Here is a 19,494-nt window from a genome sequence, read left to right as displayed (position 1 = left end):
TGATATATACCGCTAAAGATAAAACACAAGTTCTTGGAAGGAAAGCGAGCTTGGGAGATTCATTCTCCCTCTTCTACCCCTGCCTCCCCCCTACTCCCCCGTCAAACTCACATCCATTTCACCATTTCATCCATAATAGAAATGTTCAGAGGTATCTGGGCCATGCCTTCTAGAGAGACTCAAACTCTCATCAATTTACATTATAGCTCTCTCTTCTCCCCCTCTGTCTCTTCCGAACCCTTCTCTGTCTCCCTCCACCTCGTACAAATGCGTCTCTATCTCTCTCCAGCTCTATACACACAGTCAAAGACCACTTTCTGCAGCTCTTCTCCAGGGTATATGGTTCTTTAATGAAGACAGTAATAATGATTATGGATATTTTAAAACCGTCTGTCTGCCCTGCGCACTGATGGGAGCAGAAGCTGCGGTGTCTGCATGCAAAAGGTCCTGTCAGATGATGCAGAATTTCGAACAGCTAAATCATAATCATCGGCCATTATTTCCTAACAACAGCTTAAAATGACAAATAACGTGTCAAAAGTTCAGGAATTCAGTGATTTCCTTTACTCGAGAAGCTACAGCCACAGTTTTTTTTTTTGCTTTAATATAAACGTGTCAGGCTGATGTTTGTGTCTGTGTGAAAACCACGAGCACGGTATTAATATATTATAAGATGACTCTGCACACGGGTGCCGCTGAAGATGATAATAGCAATTTTTTGAAGCAAGGCCTCGAGTTCAACCTGCAAAACGGTTTTCAGACATGCTCTGAAAAGCCCCCTTTTTAGTTGCAGAAGTGATCAAAGATGAGGTCAAGATAAAAGAGCACAACACGAGTAACATTTAAAAGCTCCTGAATCATTTATCGCACGCCTATCAGACGGAGCGGCGGGCAAAAGGGATGTAGGTGAGACGTGAAGAGGACAACAGGTCAATTGGACGAAGGCGCGGCTCCTGCGAACAAGTATAAAAGAAAGATTGCGCATTGGGCCGAATTCATGTTCCATATACTCCCGACCATGTGTTTTACATTACGTGTTGTTGGTGTTTCTGGGGTTCTGATTGCTGCAGCAGAAGAGTGGAAAATGATAGCTGATCCTTCTCTGTGTGGGTTCTCTGCAGAGCAGGAAAAAAAAGAAGAAGAAGAAAAAATTGCTTCACTGTAGCAAGTGATTTAATCCAGCATTGAGGCTTGAAATAATATTTTCCCTAAAGTGGGTAATGCAGTCTGTCAGCGGAGTGAGATAATTTTGCATTTCCAAATCTTTTAAATCATTTTATTCATACCTGAGGAGTAATTATTTATTCTTTCAAGACTTTAATGCTTGTTTGATAGAAAATTCATTAAAGTGCAGTGGAAGAAAATTAATTATGGTGCAGGATCCACCGCGCGAAGCTCCACGTGTTTTCATCAGGTTTAAAGATTCCGTGAAGGCTCGAGTGACATGTTCAAAATGGACGTTTTCCGCTCTGTGTGTGTGTGTGTGTTTGCTCATTGTGGCATACTTTGGAAAGCACCTCTCCAGCAAATGAGACCCAGTGGATTTACTTTAGACAGCTACTAGATGGCCTGCAGGTGTTGCAGCAGCTCAGTGGGCCTGTGTACGTGCGCGCTCGTCCTGTAGAGTGTGTATTCCTCCCGTAGCCGATCGGTTTGCTACTCTTTAGTGTGCGTGCCCCCCCGCCGTGCGTCTGACAGCGTGTGTACATTAATGGTGGGTTTGGGTGCAGGGAGGGGGCTGCACTGAGGGCCCCTGTGTGTGTGATTACACTGTGTATACCATGAGATTAGTGCAGACAGCTTTATGCGCAGGGGCCGCCATAAATCTCCCCCCCCTCCAACCCTCCAACGCCACAGAACCCAATACCGCCGTCGTTTATTATTCTCTAATAGATCGGTCCTTTGCTGTCTCTCCTTGGCTTCCCGCTCACACCAGGTTGTGGTTAGCTCAAGGACAAAACTGTCTCAGAGGACGGTAGGAGGTTAAAGTTTAGAAGAGTTTCGAGTAAATCCTCCAGACTGATTTCATTTTGGTTTGTTTTGTGTTCTCCGCCAACTCCAGTGTCCGCTCCTATTTCTTTTCTTCTCCTTTTTTTTTTTTTCGCCCTAGCCTTTTATTTTTCCACATTTGTTGCAGTTGCAATCTGTCCAACTCCCTTGCTTTCTCTTTGTCCTTATGTGTTTGCTCTGATGCTTTATCACTTGGAATCCCACCTCTCTCTTTTGTCTCTCGCCTTGTTTTTTTCTGTTTTTTCCAGCATCCAGTCTGATTTTTTTCCCCTCTCGTGGACTCGGCGCTCACACTCCTATGCCCTTCCAACATCCCCCAAACCTCCCCTCCCCTAGCATATTCCTCAAGTTCACACAGACATACATTTCAAACACGCCCCATCCCTTGTCCTCCCCCTCCTCCGACTGCACCTGTGTGCCCGGCTTTGGTCTGGACACGGCTCAGGTTGCCTCTGTGGAATCTGGGAAATGTTCGAGCTGTCCGATATGCCACCTAGAGCAGGTAGATAGACGGAGGCGGGGAGGCCGCTCAAAAGTCCTTTTCGGTTGATTTTAAACCATCTCCTCTCGGTTTAAAATGTAAAAGAAACCAAGTGGCTACTGCATTAAAATAGTGGTAGAGAGTGGGACAGAGAGGAGCGGGAGAATGGGAAGCAGGAGCTGTGAGAGGTCGGAGGAGTTGGGAGGGAGGGGTCAGGGAGACTGACACTTGAGTCTTCTCAGCTCGACTCGGGAGTCGTGGCAGGGTGACGCTTGGGTTGAGAAAATGATGTTTCTGCCCTCATAAAAGAGCTCCAAAGAAGAAAAGATTGTAATGCTCACATCCCCCTCCTCACTCCCCTCCTCTCCATCTCCTCTACTCACGGCCTTCTCCTTTCTCCTCCCCCACCCCCCTCGGTGTCACCTCTGGCCCCCTCCAACCTCCCACGCCATGTTTCAAAGTGTGGCCACATGAATGGCTCTATTGTTAATGGCCGAGAGAAAGGGGAAGGAGAGAGACTGGACGGCAAAAGAGATGAGAGCGAGCGGGAGAGGATTTAAAAAAATAGAAGCAGACACTCAGAGAGAGAGAGAGTCTCTGTCAGAGCGAAATGTGGCCAAGAAGAAAAGAGTAAAGGGAAAACGTAATGTTGCTCAGGGCTGTCTCTGAATGGGATGATTTATTTAGATGTGGTCACAGATGAACTCTATAAAGTTGTTTATAAGTTCACCTCACTTCACTTTTCCCTCTCCGGCTCTCCATCCTCCCCTCTTGTGCCTGCTTCCCTTTTTTTCCTCTGGAAGTTTAACAGCTTTGTGGCACCTCTGAGATTCTGAGGGCTCTAAAAATTAAATGGCGCTTTCTGGCTAGACTTTTTTTTTTTTTTTTCAAAGGCGGATTTAAACACATCCACCTTATAAAAAAAAGAAAAAAAAGCAGAGTTTAAGTGATGTTTGAATGCAGCCCAGGTTTGTTGACACTGAAGGCCTCACACGGAGGGCATGGAAAGCATGCCTCTGAGATAAATACACAGTATTTTTCCCCTTACCGCATGATTAGATTGGGACAAGGTCTCCCTAACTCCATCCTGTTTACACTGCACATAGACACTATCATTCACTCACAAACGCAGGGTTAACCCGGGTTAACTCGGCAAATCTGACACCCTGAGCATGGAGCCTATCAGAAAATTGAGTTCTGTTGCAGGAATGGGCTGGAATTCACCATCACTCTCCATCTTTCTGCCCTCCTTTCCTCCACCCTTTCTATTTTCCCCCATTTGTTTTGGCCTCCTCTTCCACGTTATATTTTAGGACCTTGTTCTCATCCTCTATGGGCTGTTTGTGGCCATGTTTCCTTTCTGCTTGTTCTCCACGTCTCTTTGTTGTCGCTACATACCTCGCCTAACGTGTTCGATATTTTTTTTATTTTTTTGTCCGCACTCCTTCCTCTCTCTCGTTCACTTCACTGATTTCTCCGTCTTTCTTCCTGCCGTTCTTTTAAAGCACCGCACCTGCCCAGTGGCATTTTACCTCTCAGAGCATTCTGTGTGTGTCTGCGTGCGTTTTCTCAGCCACTCTGCAATGCAGCTCAGCTCTGACTCAGGGTACCATCAGATAGCACTCAAAGAATGCGTCACGCAGGAAGCTAAAGGTGCTTGTTGCTGTTAAGGTGTGTTCATGTGTGTGCTAGTGTTCATGTTTAGGAAAAAATAAACCCAAGTGTGTCTGTGTGTGTTTGGATGTGGGTGGATGTGCTTGGGCAAACCTTTTGTGTTGAGCAGAAGGGCATTTGTATGGGTTTGTGTATGTGTTGAATAGATTTTTCTGATTAGGCTGTGCTACACAAGCCTCAGGAACTAACACCATGTTTACAGTTCTCGCTCTATAAATGGCATGAGTACATGTGCTCACCAGTCTGAAGCCGACAGGAAGGTGAAATAAATGTGTGCGTGTGTGCGTGTATGCGTTGAGTGAAGCTGAGTGCCTGCCTCTCCTGTCTAAGTATTGCCTGATAACCCCGAGTGACCTGGGTAATGAGAAGTGGAACAGTGGCTTCCCAGCAGGCCTCTGGGCCCGCCTCAGCTAAAGCTCCTCCGCCGCTCAGCCTGCATTATGAAGCTTCCCTCCAGTGTACGCCCGCTAGCCAAACACACCGACAGACAGAAGAGCTTACATCTCAATTTTTAGAAAGTCTAAGGCTGTTTAGATCACATTGCTAAGAGGTAGCTGTAGCCTGCTAGCTTGCATCGTGTGATTGTGAAAGAAAAACCATACAACCAAATAAAAGAAATCCTTATCTTTTGGAAAGTATAATAATTTGCATGTACACCCATGTTTTTTTACTCTGTTAGATAGCTGCGTGTCATGAATTTTATCGGAATAACTCGTTGCTCAAAACAGCCAGCAGGACTGTGTAACATGTTTTATCTTTTCTTCACTATCTTTGTTTAGCTGTGCTAACATCACAATGTTATCTGTTGGTCATACTTACTTGACAACTACAGTGAAACACTCTTCAATTACAGCTAACAGTGTTAGCATGCTAAAATGCTAGACTCAAATGGTGAAAACATTAAACATTAGCATACCGATGCAAACATTGTGTAGTGGTCTCACTTCTGGAAGCTAGTTTTAGGGTCCATTTGTAAAAGTGATTTTTTTAATTCATTATCTCCATTGATGGTTCCTTATATCCTTATAAAAAATACTGAGATAAATTGTTTAATGCCCTGAAACAAGCTAACCAACTACAAGGTGAATCATGACGATAATAAGATGTGACTGAAGTTTAATGGTGAAGGAACTACTTATCCCATAATGCATTACACATCCTAGATTACACAGCAAGTGACTTCTGTGTATCTAGAATTTAATAAATTTTTGTATTTTTGCATGATAATAATGGTTTGTGCCTGACTGCAGTCACCACTCTTGTGGTTTCTGAAGTTTGGCGCTAACTCAGTCACCTGACATTTGCAGGTTTGAGCACTTTTTGTTAGTACTACAGACGTTCACCAATTAGAGATGTTTCAGTTTGGGATTGTTTGCAGAGTAGTTTGTTGAAGCTTTTCTCTTTAAACAAAGTTTGATATCATACAGGGTTGTGGTTTCTAAAGAAGTGCATGTCAGCATTTTTTGGTGCCATTGCTCGTAGTAAGTCTTCTTTGCATGGTGCAGCATTAAGGCCCATAATCAAAACCCTTATGGAAAACATAAATGGGATTTTTGCTTCTTCAGCAGGTAGTGTCCAGTGTGGAGACCAGATAATCTTACTCTACTAAAGCTAAAAAAACCCCTCAGATTAGCAACAATACTTGTTTACTTTCAGGGTTCCTGAAAAAATATCAGGAAAGCCACCGCTTTACTTGTTTTGTCTCAACAGAAATCAAGGTTAGGCCATCTGAGCCTTGGTGTAGCCTCGGAAATATGTAGCTCTAACAACACTTCAACCAAATCGCGTGAGATGCGTAGACTCGAGCGTTTTTTGGAGCTTAACCCACAATTGACACTAAAAATCATTATACTTTCTCTATAGTCTTTACTGCGACTGGATTTCATTAGTATGACTTTAGCGAGCCCACAGCTGCAGAACAACAGGCAGTATTAATTTGCTGGGATACTCATTTAATCCCTACAACTGAGCTAATAAGAAACATATTGTAAGTGGAAAAAAAAGTCATGCTAGATAATTTTATTACCAAAAGTCAAACAGTTTTCAGTCCTACCTAATATCATTATGGACTGGTATGATCTCTTTGTTGTCTTTTAAAGCAGGCTATGAAAGGAAAATCCTTGATAAGCAAACGATTTATGCGTTAGTGAAAAGTGTGAACAATATTTTTTTTTAATTAACAAACAAAACTGTCACTTGATGTTTATGTGAGAGCAGCAGTATGTAGCCTGTCTCCCTTTGACAGAGCAGTTATGTAACATGCTTCATTGTCTTTGTGTGCTTTGTGATCCTGTATTGTTTATTTTTAATACTCAAACGGTTGTCTGACAGCAGAACAGAGAGAATAATTAAGCAGGTTTTAGTGCTGTGACTCCCCAGTGTTCGTGTGGATTTGTTGGAAACAGAAAACAGCGTTTGAGTCAGAGGTAACAGAAAATGGGCTCTTTAACATTACCGGCATTTGCTTCCTCCCACATCCACATCAAAGTGTCACGTAAGATTCTGTGAGAATGCTAACAGTAGAATAAATCCAGCAACCCCCCCATTTGAACTTTTACTACTATAAACACTTTCATTCTTCCTGTCAGTGGTGACATTTATTTTAACCCGAGGTAGATGGTACATAGTTCTGTTTTCCCACTGTTAGCCAGTCATGCTAGCATGGTGCGTTAAAGTCATCGCAGGCCTCGGGCCGAGTAGCTAAGTTGATAACTCATAGTATTTGGCCTTATCAGCAAGAGATGGCCCTGTGCTGTGAGGGGGGGATGACACAGACTTAGTCATTTGTTAAGTTTATGCCCTTGTGACTGCTGCGTTTCATGTTCTCTGCTCCGCAAAGACCTCTGGAAGCTGTGAAGTCACAGTGAGCCCACCAGCCTTCAAACTGCAGCAGCTCTTTTCATGTAGGCTGAATTAATTTCAATTTTCGTATAAAAATCTTTCCTCAAAACCTACTCAGCGTTTACCCCAGGAAAACTATTTACCTAAATTAAACACATAGCTGCACACAGAAAGCCACAAAAATGTCATGCTAGTGATAATCAACCTCACCCAGTTCTACTTTGGTGGAATTTAGTCAGCCTGCTGGATTAGAATCACATCAGGCTGAAGGTTTTCCATAGATGACAGGTGTCAACTCATCAGACGAAGAAGAAGCGGCACGCCGTTCATACCAAAGCAGTTGAGGGAGTGATACAGAAACAGCTAATTAGCAAACTAATTAACTGTACATACCTGAGAACTGGCTTTGGCAGCTTTGTTGATCTACAGTGAAAGCTGTCTGCCTGGTTCTTCCTCAGTGGACGTGCCTCAGTTCTCACTTCAAGAGCTGCGGAAAAACAAGAGAGAAAAATGAAGTCGGAGAGAAAATGTGCATTGCAGATGAAGAGGAAAACAAAAATCTAAATGCTTTTCTACAGTTTTGATAGTAACATTATGTTTGTACTACATTTTTCATGCGTAATTTCACATGGCATGCACAGAGTGAAAAGTCTTCTTGTACACATGCTCTCTCTTACATGAATAATTAAGTAATTCAGTTCTTCAAATATTTTACTCGTACTTTGTCACAGATAAATAACAGCAATATAGCCATCTGTCTCTGCAGTGAGTTGTACATCCTGTGGATAAACTCTGTAGTCTCTGTTCTGCTCTGCAGAATCTGTGACCTTAAGGTAGTGGCGCATAAACTCTCTGCCTGCTGCAAGTTCTGGTTAAAAAGACTACCATCGTCAGCCGCAGTATTATTCAATTCAGTTTTATTTATATAGTGCCAAATCACAGCAGCAATTGCCTCAAGGTGCTTTATATTGTAAGGTAAATACCCTAAAATAATTAGGAAATAAACCCCAACAATAAGGTGACCCTCTATGAGCAAGCACTTGGTGAAATGGGAAGAGAAAAACTCCCTTTTAACAGGAAGAAAGCTCCAGCAGAAGCAGGGGGTGGGAGGGCAGCCATCTGCTGGGACTGGCTGGGGGTGAGGGGAGGAAAACAGGACAAAAAACACACTGTGGAAGAGAGCCAGAGATTAATAATAACTAATGATTAAGTGCAGAGTGGTGTGTAAGCACACAGTGAGTAGAGAATAAACACTCAGTGCATCATGGGAATCCTCAGCAGCCTAGCCCTATGACAGCATAACTAAGGGACCAATGGAGAAAACATGAGATCAACTGTAGGCAGCCATTAATATACCTGATCAACACATGCTAATATTTGTGACAAAGGTAGCAAGAATAATTAGCTAAAGGAACAACAGGCCCTCTCTAAGGAAGTATAAAAGAATATAATATTTATCATATAATGCTTAAAATAGAGCCACATATAAATAATTTCATGCTACAAATGATCAAAAAAAGCACAATTCCTGTTAAAAAGATGCCTAAGAATCAAGGACATGTTTTCTTTTCTCTGTCACAGCTGTCCCATTCAAGTAGATGAGATAACTTTGGCCAAAATAAGTATTTTTTTAAGTGAAAAAGCTTCCTTTTGAATACTTCTGATTATTTTAATATCTGCTTAGTCTCAAAGGCACCAGATTTTGATTGGTTACAAATATCTGTGAACTCATGGGGATTAGTTTACAAAAGAAAATGAGTGGTTTTCTAATAACTGAATCCTTTTTGGCTTCAGCGGTGGTTATTTTCCCCGCGTGAATCATCAATTTGTGGTTATATTTCCTGCGTTTTTCTCCACCACCTTATGGGGTCAGCGGGGGATTGCGTGAGCTTGTGTGGTAAAAATTTATTTGTGCAGTTGACTGCACAGCAGTTCCTCTGCAAAGGCACCTGTTCCCTGTGAAGGACACAAAAAACAGGATAGAAGAAGGAGAAACGGGAGCGCTAAAGGACCCATCTGTTGCTCATTCAGCAGCAAGGACAGGTGGCTCTGAACTGTTTATAAAGACTTTAATTAATGATTCTCTGCCTTTCTCTCCCTCCGTTGTCTCCTTTCTGTTTTTTCATCTTCGTCTCTCCTTCCTTTAGATTCAGAGACGACAAGGGCTACGTTCTGTACCCTCAGATCGGGGACCGGCTGGACCTCATCTGCCCTCCTCTGGACACCGCCAGGTCCACGCCGGAGTACGAGTTCTACAAGCTCTACCTCGTGTCGACGCGGGAGCAGGCGGACCGCTGCGAAGTGATGGGACCCCCCAACATCGTGCTCACTTGCGACGAGCCCACCCGTGAACGCCGCTTCACCATCAAGTTCCAGGAGTTCTCGCCCAACCTCTGGGGCCACGAGTTCAAGAGCATGCAAGACTACTACATCATCGGTGAGTGGAGGACCCTGACCAAACGCTGGGTCGATGTGTGTATGTGCGCTTACGGGCGTGTGTGTTGAGCCTTATTTGTGGTGTGCGGTTGGTGTCGGTTGGAGGGCGGGGGGTTGTTATGATTGCATGGTTGATTTCTGATTGTGCCTGAGTGTGTTTGTTTATTTCAGAGATGATAGCACTGATTGGGCGGGTGTGTTTACAATAATTAGGTTTGAGAATTGCGTGTGATCCAGCCCACAGGCGGAGATACAGTACAGGACATGCACTGCACTAAAAAACAAGAAACACAATAAAACAAAACATTCATGACATTTGAGGGTTTTTTCCCCCCAAATAAAGTAAGATGTTGATTTTTTAACTAACTATTTACGTCACCTAAAGTTTCACCTCTGTGGGATTAACCACGCTTCAAATGCAATGTGTTTTCTTGTCTCTTCTTGCAGCGGCCCTAGATTTGCTGCATGTGTGGGATTTTGTGCTTAGCGGTTAGATTCGTATCGAGATGCTGTCGGCCGTTGCGACGCCCTCTTTGTCCCTCTGCGCCGGGCTCGGGCCTGTTTATTGTTACTGCCAGCCTTAGACGGTGACCACAGATGGTGAGGCGCAGTTTGTTTTGGTTTGTTCAAAAGGTTTGTTTGGAGTTTAGCCGTGCGGATGACCCGATGAGGTCACCAAGGCGAGCGAGGCCAAGTGTCTGTATCGGACGGAACGATCGGCGGGTAAAGTTTGCGTCAACTGAAACATGTGGGTTGTTTTTAAATGCGGACCTGGGGCCAACTGGAGCAATGCACGCACCACATAGGGATCACACTCAAGTGCATGTATACACACACACACACACGCACGCCCACGAGTTTCCAGTACAAACACAGGCGCTGTAAAAACACCTCGGGAGTGAGACAGCGAGCAGGATAGACAAAGAAATAGTGAGCGAGAGAGCGAGAGAGACCCTGATTCCCATAGCTCCCCTCCCACGCACCTGCGAGGTCTATTCACTCAGGTGTGCAAATGCTCTTTTCATTTCTTTTCGTCTGCCGGTGAAAAATAAAAACCTAAAAACGACAGAACGAGGAGAGCCAGGAGGAGGAGGAGGAGGAAGCTGGGACAGAGCTAGAAAGGCAGACAGACAGAGAGAGAGAGAGAGAGAGTACGGAAGAGACAAAGAGAATGTAAGATTTTTCCAAGTCTGTGAAGTCCCTCGTGCCTTTTGGTGTTCCATATTTGTTCACCTGTTTCAGGTGTGCTCGGTTTTTTACTATCACTCCACAAAAGCGGCATGTTTGTGAAGAGAGGCGAGGCTCTGGGCACATTTCTCCTTTACCCTGCGTCGATATCAGCTCACAAGTGTCTCTCTCTGATTAGATGTGAGGGAGCGAGATCGTGTACTGTATGTACTGTAGGACGTGTGTATTGGCGTACGTGCCCCAGAATGTTGCCCAGATAAGTAGGGAGGAAAATGAATGCAAGCCTCACTTCCTGGTAGATGAATCAGTAACGGACTCAATATTGAGAGAACCCGAGCAGCCATCAAGTATCACAGGAATGCTGCCCTGTGGTTTCACTAATCCGGTTTTGAAGCCTTGAGTTTGGTATTCCGACTCGCAGCATCTTTGTTTTTGTAGCCACAAGTTACCATATTTGTATAAGAAGGCGCACGCTAAGTTATTAGCTAACCTTAGAACGCTTTAATAGGAAAAAGACAATTCAAAGACTGTATGGATGTATTGCTTAGACATAGATACCTGCTAATTAGTTCCAAGTAACAAACAAATACAACAGTAGAACGTCACTAACACCACAAATGCAGATAAAGAAATCAAATGCAGTAACTAGTAGACAGATACTGATATATCCACCTGATAGTCAAAGTAGGCGTGTCCTATGTAATGCATAACTTTACAAGGCGCACGCCTTTTATAATACAATTTAAACAGATCAGTCATATAAAAAAATCCCCTCTTGCTGTTGTCCTGAAGGGGGGTTTATTTATAGAGACTAAAGTCAGGCTGCAAACTGTTTTATTTCTCACAGAAAGTTGGAAATTTTAACATGAAAGTCTATAGAGATTGACTCTCTGTTGTAGACTGCCACAAGTGGTCTTTAGAGGAACTGTAGTTTTAATTACGTTTAATTTTTTATAGAAATGTAGACAAAACATCACCTGAAATGTGTTCCCATTTCCATGTCTTTCTATCTTGACTGTTCCCCGCCATACTTACACAACTGAACAGTTAAAGATGTCGAACACGCCCAGTTCCCTCCACGTAAGAAGAGTTAAAGTAGAATTTTGTTGTTGCCATGAAACATTTTGTGGGGCCGCGTAGGTGTAGGGTTCACATCTTTTCCTCCGACCTTTTATTTCGCTCCCCCTCTCTTCTGTACCCCAACCTGACAACCAGGTGTCCAGAGATAGAAACACCTTTATCTCCACTCACAGCCCAGACTGATCGATTGACAGCTCCAGCCCGATCGATGACGGCTGCAGCACAAGGTCACGCGTGCACTCTCGCTCTCATACGCACACGCAGAGGTTTACTCCCAGATTCGTAGAGAGACTCGGATAGGTGAGGAGGAAGGGGAGTAGCTGATCGTAGAGAGCATTCGGTCCTGATAACTTATTGACGACATCGAGAGATCGCTTGTGTTTAGTGAGCAACCGGGCTTTGATCATGTGTCCTTAATGAAGAATTGCACTGAGTCTCTTACCAGAGCTTGTGTGTACTTAATGAGGTTGTGAGATAATTAATAACTGCTAATCCGGCTGCTAATTTAGTGCCACATATCTGCTGTCGCCTGTGTGCTAACCCTATAGGGAGGATATTGCACACGCTGAACACAGCGTGAACTATGGCTTGTCCCTGAATTTAGTTAAATGTATGTTTGCGGGCGTGTGTAAAGGCACCGATGTATGCAGAAGCCTCAGGGAAATCTGGTTTTAATTAACCTATAGCATAGTGTGATTTAATTTGCACACTGCAGACTGGGCACAAGCGAAAAGCGTATGCGTGGTAATGCGGAGTTGCTGGCTGGTGGAACAGCAGGAGGAAACTCGGCAGTAGAGGTTAATTTAAAGTTAAACCTATTACAGATTACCTGTAACTTGCTTAAAGCCCACTGGGTGATTAGTTTCCCCTGCAGTTTGGCTCTCGAGTAAACACGCGGTAAATCAAAGCAGAAGCTCCGTGATTTGATTTTCACATTGCAGTTGTCGACAAGTGCCGTCACTGATCGTCGCACGGGAAAATAACCCTTACGTGTCGACGGAAATCTCACAAGGAATCTCGAAAAAGGGGAAACTTTCTTTGTTTTTGCTGTGTCTAACGCGTCACAGATGCTGCTGCTTTGTAATCAAATTACTTGAATCCTATTAAATGTTATTCTTCACTTCCGTATCCTGGGGAGAGGAGCGAAGCAGCGGGGAAATTGATTTGTCATACTTATTGATTGATGTTTGCATTCATAACATGAGGTCAGAGTTTATGTAAGCCCATTTCTCTGTCACGCTCTCCCGTCTTGTGTTTTGCTGCTCGCTCGTCTTCTCCACCGTTTTAGCTTGTCTTAACCCCTTTTACAAACACACACACACACACACACACACACACACACACACACACACACACACACACACACACACACACACACACACACAATGACAGACGTACTCAGTGCATCAACCCCAGACTGCAGATCAAGCCTTTCACTGCTTTTAATGAATCCTTTGAAATCAGGCGCCAAAGCCTTGTGTAACACACACTTTATGCATGCATGCATGAGCAGACATAGAAAGTCTGCACAGTTAAAGTGCGGTCTGGATGACGTGTATCCTAATGAGAACTTCAGGAGGAAGCCATCTCCACACAGCTTATTGGATTTACAACTTAAAACACACTTTAGGGAAATTATTACGAAACTTCCTTTTTTTCACTTCACTCTTGCAAACCCAAGTTATGTTAATTGTTCCTCTTTTATTTATCTGCGTTTGGACTTTTCTGTTTAAAAAAATATATCAACGTGATCTCCAGACCGGTTGCTGTGCTTTGCTGGATAATCCACAGACCTCACTGTGAACTGCTTTTATCTGAAGCGACAGTCCCAATAAAATCTGAGGACAGTGTGTATTATGGATTAGCCAGAGCTTTTTGTAATTTTGGCGAACATATCCTTAAGCACCCAGCTTCTTACAGATTAATTCAAAGTGACAAAGGTGCACGCTGTATTATCTTGGGAGTGTTTGTTTACAGATAAGCCTTATGCGATATTGAAATGCATTTGCAGAAGAAGGACGAGGACAGAAAATGATCATGGGCTGTATATCAAAGAAGGATGAGCCCGATGCTTTGACCTGTTGGTTTTTGACCTTGAGAACGTTTAAGCTTCTGGTTTAGCTCCATTTTCTGGAACCAAAAGTCACAATGAGATTATTGAGTGGATCATTAATCCATCAGCTAATGCTAGCAAATATTATGTGACTTAGATCTCAGATCAGTGGAGGTAAAGCTCCCCCTGTCTTGGTACACCTCTCAATCGACTTTAACCCTTAACAAAATTCAAAAGGATTGATTGAATTTTTAAATAATTAATCAATCAATCCCAGTGCAGTTGTTATGAGTTTTTTGTATCAGGCTGTAAACATAGAAGTCTTTGAGGACTCACTCACCTTTAGAGGAAGCCTTAAGTGGTCACTGGAAGAAATGCAGTTTTTGGTATGTCTGCATTAGCTGTATTTCTAATCTGAGGTTGGCACTTGTCAAAAATGTTCACTTTCAAAACTTGTACATTGATCTCACTTAAATGCGCTTTCCTGTAATTCTTTATTGTGTTGTAATTCAATATGGCCCTGGTCCTGGGACCTCTCTCTGTCCTCCCACACGCATAAATTGAAAGCCAGAGGCGAGGACAGCCACAGTGAGATCAAAAAATAGAACAGAGCAGGCATCAGCCACAACAGACCAGCGTGAAAGAAGAGGCTGAGGCTGAAGTGGATTGCAAAGCAGCTTGCAGCACGAAAAATGACATCACCAGTATGAAGTTTGCCAACTGGATGTGTTGAAAGGTATCAGATGAGCCATCAGCTGATGTGGGCTGGCATTCAGATCACCTGATCTTGACTTTTGTGGCCGGCCTGAAGTACTGCTGTGCTTGATTTTATATCAAAAAGGGCACCACCCTTCTTCACAATAAAGCTGGCTAGAGCTCATTTCAAGTACCAGGCATGACTGGTGAGTGATGAAAGCGACTGGGAAAGATAGCTAACTCAGAACAAGGGAGACAAAAGAGGGATGGTGTCGGAAGAGACTTTGATAGAGTATGAATATGTTGTGCATGCTGAGGGATCAAAGCTGAAGGGACAGAGCAAATAGTAAGAAGATGTCAGACAGATGTGGGCCGGTCCTGATGTGCGTGCCTAATGTGAATGGGATGTGAGTGTCAGTTGATACACCACCAGAGCACACCACTCATCTGGAGTGCGACACTGAAACAGCTCGGTCACTTCCAATCACTGCTGCTGCTGTCAAGGACATGGCAACACACGCGCGCGCGCACACGCATGCATGTTTGAACACACACTGACTTACAGTGAATAATCGCACTCTTGTAGTTGATATACATATGACCTTGCATGTGAGCGAACTCTTTCTGTCTCTCACCATCTAACCCACCCACACGCACGCACAGACACCCACAAAATGCCAGTAATCCTCCTCGGTGCCCACTATAACATATGCATGCTCACATCACCGTACACAGGGGCATTTTCAGAAATGTATGCACTCACACACACTTCGCCAGTCCGCGCAGAGCTGTGGTCGCAAACACACACAAAACGCTTTCAAAATAGCTCCCGCACACCCACCCACACCCGAAAAGACACAGGAACATATGCACAAGTACGCACAAAGTTTAGTCAGATCCGCGGTGGGGAACAGGTCAGTCGCCGTGGGACTGCGGTGTTGTTGCACGCCGAGACAGATGGCAGATCGTGTATGAGTGTGCGCACATTCGTGGCAGGTACAGGTATGAAAGCATGTGGACGTTTTGTGTGTGTGAGACTGTGCAGTTGGCAGGTGCATGTATGGATATGTAGCATAGGCATATTTTTCTGTGTTTGCGCAAGAGCATGAATGACTCCCAGCGGTGTGGTTACGGAGCAGGGCCCCCAGAGCACGGTGCTTGCATTTGCACAATGGCCGAAATAAACAACCTCACCCCACTAATATGAATAATAGAAGAGCTGACTGGAGCCTGCAAACCGAGAAAAAAATGTGTTTGTGCATATTTGTGTGTGTGTGTGTGTGTGCGTGCGCCCGCGTGTCGTTTATGATTTTTATTTTTTTTTGTGGGAAGTTTACTGATATGTTGGTGCATGTGTTTATTTGGTAGCTATTTAAATGTCACAGCTTCTCACTCTGCAAATTTGAGTTTTTCTCTCCCGCTCTCTATTGTATTCCTTTTCTCTATCCATTTCTGCTCTCTATCATTTTGTGATTTTTTTATTGACATATATGTTCTTGAGCATATGTCAGACTTTTAGCCTTTAATGGAAAGTTTTGGACGGGGTGGTGCAGTGTGTGTGTGTGTGTGTTTGTGTGGTCTAATTGTTGGACAGCACTGGGTAGCGCGTGCAGACAGGAACGTCAAAGTGTTCAATAATGCAGACGTACTCGCTGGTTTATTTATCAGGGTTAAGCTGAAATAAATGACACAGAATCCAGATGGGGAAGGGAGGGGTGACAGAAAAAAGGGGGGACGTGGGGCGGGGTTGGGGAGGAGGGGGGGTTAAAGTGGAAGAGTGAGAGACAGACGAAGAGAGAGAAAGATGGAGAGTGACAGCGAAGCGGAGAGTGAAATAGAGAGGAGAGAAGAGACAACAGAGGGGAGAGGAAGCAGAGAGAAACGCTGCACTGCAGCCTAAATGAGCTGCACCTCTCTGCCACTCGACATTACTTTATGATTCCCCGTGTGCATACGTGCGTGGCTGTGTGAGTGTGCAGCGCGCAAGTTTGTTTGTGACTGCAGTCGGGAGAGTGAAAGTGAAAGATTCAGGGAAAATAACGGAAGGATGGAACGCAGCTGGGTGGAAGAGGTGGGGAATCCAGGGACTCTGAGAAATCTATATCTGTTGAATATTTGATCAAGTTTAAGCCCTCTGATTTGAGCCTCCTGCCAGGCACTAAAGCAACCAAAGACACGGGGGAGAGGAGAGGAAGAGCTGCAGGAAGGAGCGAGAAACAAGATGACCACAGTGAGGGGCTTTCGGCTAGGGTAGGGGTTGTTTTTATACAGATATCCCGCTAGCATGCAAACGCAGCTCTGTATATGCCGTCTTTACTTCTGTCAAAGGGCAGAAGAAGGAATAAACTTAGAGAGGACCTACCGTCACCATTTCCAGTAGTTCTGGGCGATACTGCAAATTTTGGTACGGGGCTAGTATTGCTGATACAGATATTAATACCAATACTTTTATCATATACAGGCAGGTTATGCCGGGGAGAACAGTGTTCAAGACTACAAATTCTGAACATGTTTTAATGACCACTAAATCACCATTATTTTTACTTTCCACAGTAATTAGTTAACACAACTGAACACCCCTTTCATCTTTTCATGTTTTTTAAAACTAGGTTTTTTTGGAGACCTGGAATGTAAACATGTCTCTCTCTAAAGGATGTGTATTCCCCAAGTTGGCGAGTGGTTGCTGGCTGTTGTTGGGTGGAATCGGCAACAAAGAGGGTGCTGTACCTTTTGTCACCCATCAGACTGCTAGTAGTTCCAGTACACTCACTATCTCACCACAATTCAGTAGTTCAACTTCAAAAAGTTTGATGCAAATGTGAAATAGAGAGAATTTGCCTTTAAAAAATAGTGGTGCCTTACTGATGAAGCACATTTCAAAAACACGACTGTGTGCACAACAACTGTCTCTATTTTTGGTTTGCGTTGCACTCTTTCACACGAGTTTTCCATGCAGGCTATAGGCAACTCAGTAATCTAGTGACCAAAGCAGTTTTAATGAGGTTTTCAGTGCAGCGCTGTATACTGTACCAGTTTCACCTAACAACAGCAAGCAACCTCCTGCAACCACTTGCCAACCAGTCAAGGAATGCACATTTTTCCATAGCAACCAGTGGTTACCAGGGGCCACTGACTGGTCTCTAGGTCTGCGTGAGTGTAGTTTGAGCAATCGATTTCACAGCCTTTAGTAGCGATGTCCAGTAACCAGTTGGGCATAGTCTACTCATTTTGCCATAGTGGGCAGTGTTTGCCATGTAGTTGCCAACCAACCAACAACCAACCAACCAACCAACCAACCAACCAACCAACCAACCAACCAACCAACCAACCTGTGTGACTGAGGTCTAAGTAGAAAACATCAAGCAATTAAAGCCCTCTGAGCTCCATCATTAAAAAATTTGACCATTTAATATGAGCGTCCACCATTGGAACAATATCATGTCTTGATGATAAAACAAATTGAAAAGCATAACAGGTCTACTTTACCGACCTGCTGAGAAACTAGTCATGTATATTTTGTTACATTTACGGTAACAATCAAACTTTCAACCCCAATTTGTTTCTTTTTAAACGAGTAATCTTTGGTAGTTTAGTAGAAAAACTGAATCGGCTTAGCTGAGAACTGAAGCAGAGTCACAGAAACGGTATGATGTCTGTTTGTCAAAGCCCCATTAGGCTTAAAACAGGTGACAACTGAACTGGTGTCCATCTCATCCCATTCAGGCCTTGAGCAGCGTGTTAGTGGATGTTTCCCATCTCTGATCAGCACTTACTTTATTTAGTTATGGCTGTCAGAGCTTCACCGAGTCGAATTCCTCATGAATCTTAATGTATATGAAGCTTTATAAAAGACGGTAAGCAAATAAAGTGAGTAAAGAGGATATCTGGTTCATTCTCAGTTAATTGCATTTTTCGACTTAAGTCCTGCGACTCGCTGGTGTGCGAAAACTCAGCTGAACTCTTCACCTATTTAATTTTTTTCCTTAGAAATTAAAAATAGGAACCTGCACACAAGCGCTCTCTGCCATTCCGACCACACAGAATAAAACCGTGTTGTACATTTTTCAACCTCAAGTGTGTTTATGCTTTCACATCTTTTGTGGCCCTCGGGGGACATGCCTCCAGTTCGCTCGGAGCCAGCCCTCGACAACTATTTTGAGGTGGACCCGAGACTGCTTTTCTAGCCTGCAACACATTTTTCACACTCTACTAAACACGTCGAATTCTTGGGGCGAACAGCCTCAGTTAAACTCTCATGTGTGAAAATAGCCTCAAATAAAGTGCAAAAGTGGAAAATGGAATAGAATAGGCCAGCAGGGGTTTGGTGCAACGGATCCAACTAATTTCCGCCCAAGAGATAAAGTTTATCTGCATCTCTAAATGGATAAGAGAAAGTGGATAGAAGGAAGAATGACTCTATTAAAAATAATAGCAGTCAACTCAAGTGTTTTAAAGGATTATGCTTGATATTCCTCTGAGGTTCTCTGCATGGGTCTCTGTGTATTCACAGAAATATCTAAACACAATTAAATACAGTGTGCAGATCCCACAAAACCACTGTAAACATGCACCATATGCTGACACCTATACCGGTGGTACAAATAGGACAAAGACATTTCTGGTAAAGTAAAACGAGGAGAGGAACCAGAATGAGCTGATGTGAAGTGACACTGGGAGAGAGCGAGGGATATTTGGGCAAGAAAAAAAGAGGAGAGACAGAAGAGAAAGGGGAGGGAAAAAAAAAGAAAAAAAAAGATGTGTGCTGAGTGTGAGTAAGAGAAAGTGACAGATCGCCTGGCCGATTTAGGTCAGCAATCAGAGCTGCGCTACTGTCTGCGAGATTGGCTCTGCGTGTGTGTTTTGGTATGTGTGTGACGTTGGTTCAGAGCTTATGTGTGTGTGGGCGGCGGGTGCATTTGTGGGTGTTTGTGTGGGATTGCGTGATTTTGTACGGAGGGCTGATGCTGCTGCGTGTGTAAGTTTGTGTACTGGGGTAGGGGTTGATTGCATGAGTGAGTGTGAATACGTCTTTCCT

At 43.8% G+C, this 19,494-nt stretch overlaps 1 protein-coding gene across 1 annotated transcript in view; it reads left to right on the top strand.

The window, feature by feature from the left end:
* efnb3b (ephrin-B3b) overlaps positions 1–19,494 on the top strand; it is a 90,168-nt gene that overhangs the window by 32,907 nt on the left and 37,767 nt on the right. Inside the window, exon 2 of the mRNA XM_063470215.1 lies at positions 9,154–9,443. Coding sequence (XP_063326285.1) covers positions 9,154–9,443 — 290 coding nt within the window. The remainder of the gene's footprint in view (positions 1–9,153; positions 9,444–19,494) is intronic.

The sequence above is a fragment of the Pelmatolapia mariae genome, linkage group LG3_W (genome assembly GCF_036321145.2).
Source record: "Pelmatolapia mariae isolate MD_Pm_ZW linkage group LG3_W, Pm_UMD_F_2, whole genome shotgun sequence".
In the NCBI taxonomy this organism is placed as follows: Eukaryota; Metazoa; Chordata; class Actinopteri; order Cichliformes; family Cichlidae; genus Pelmatolapia; species Pelmatolapia mariae.
Note: the sequence above shows the minus strand (reverse complement) of the source record. Positions and strands in the feature narration are given on the sequence as shown.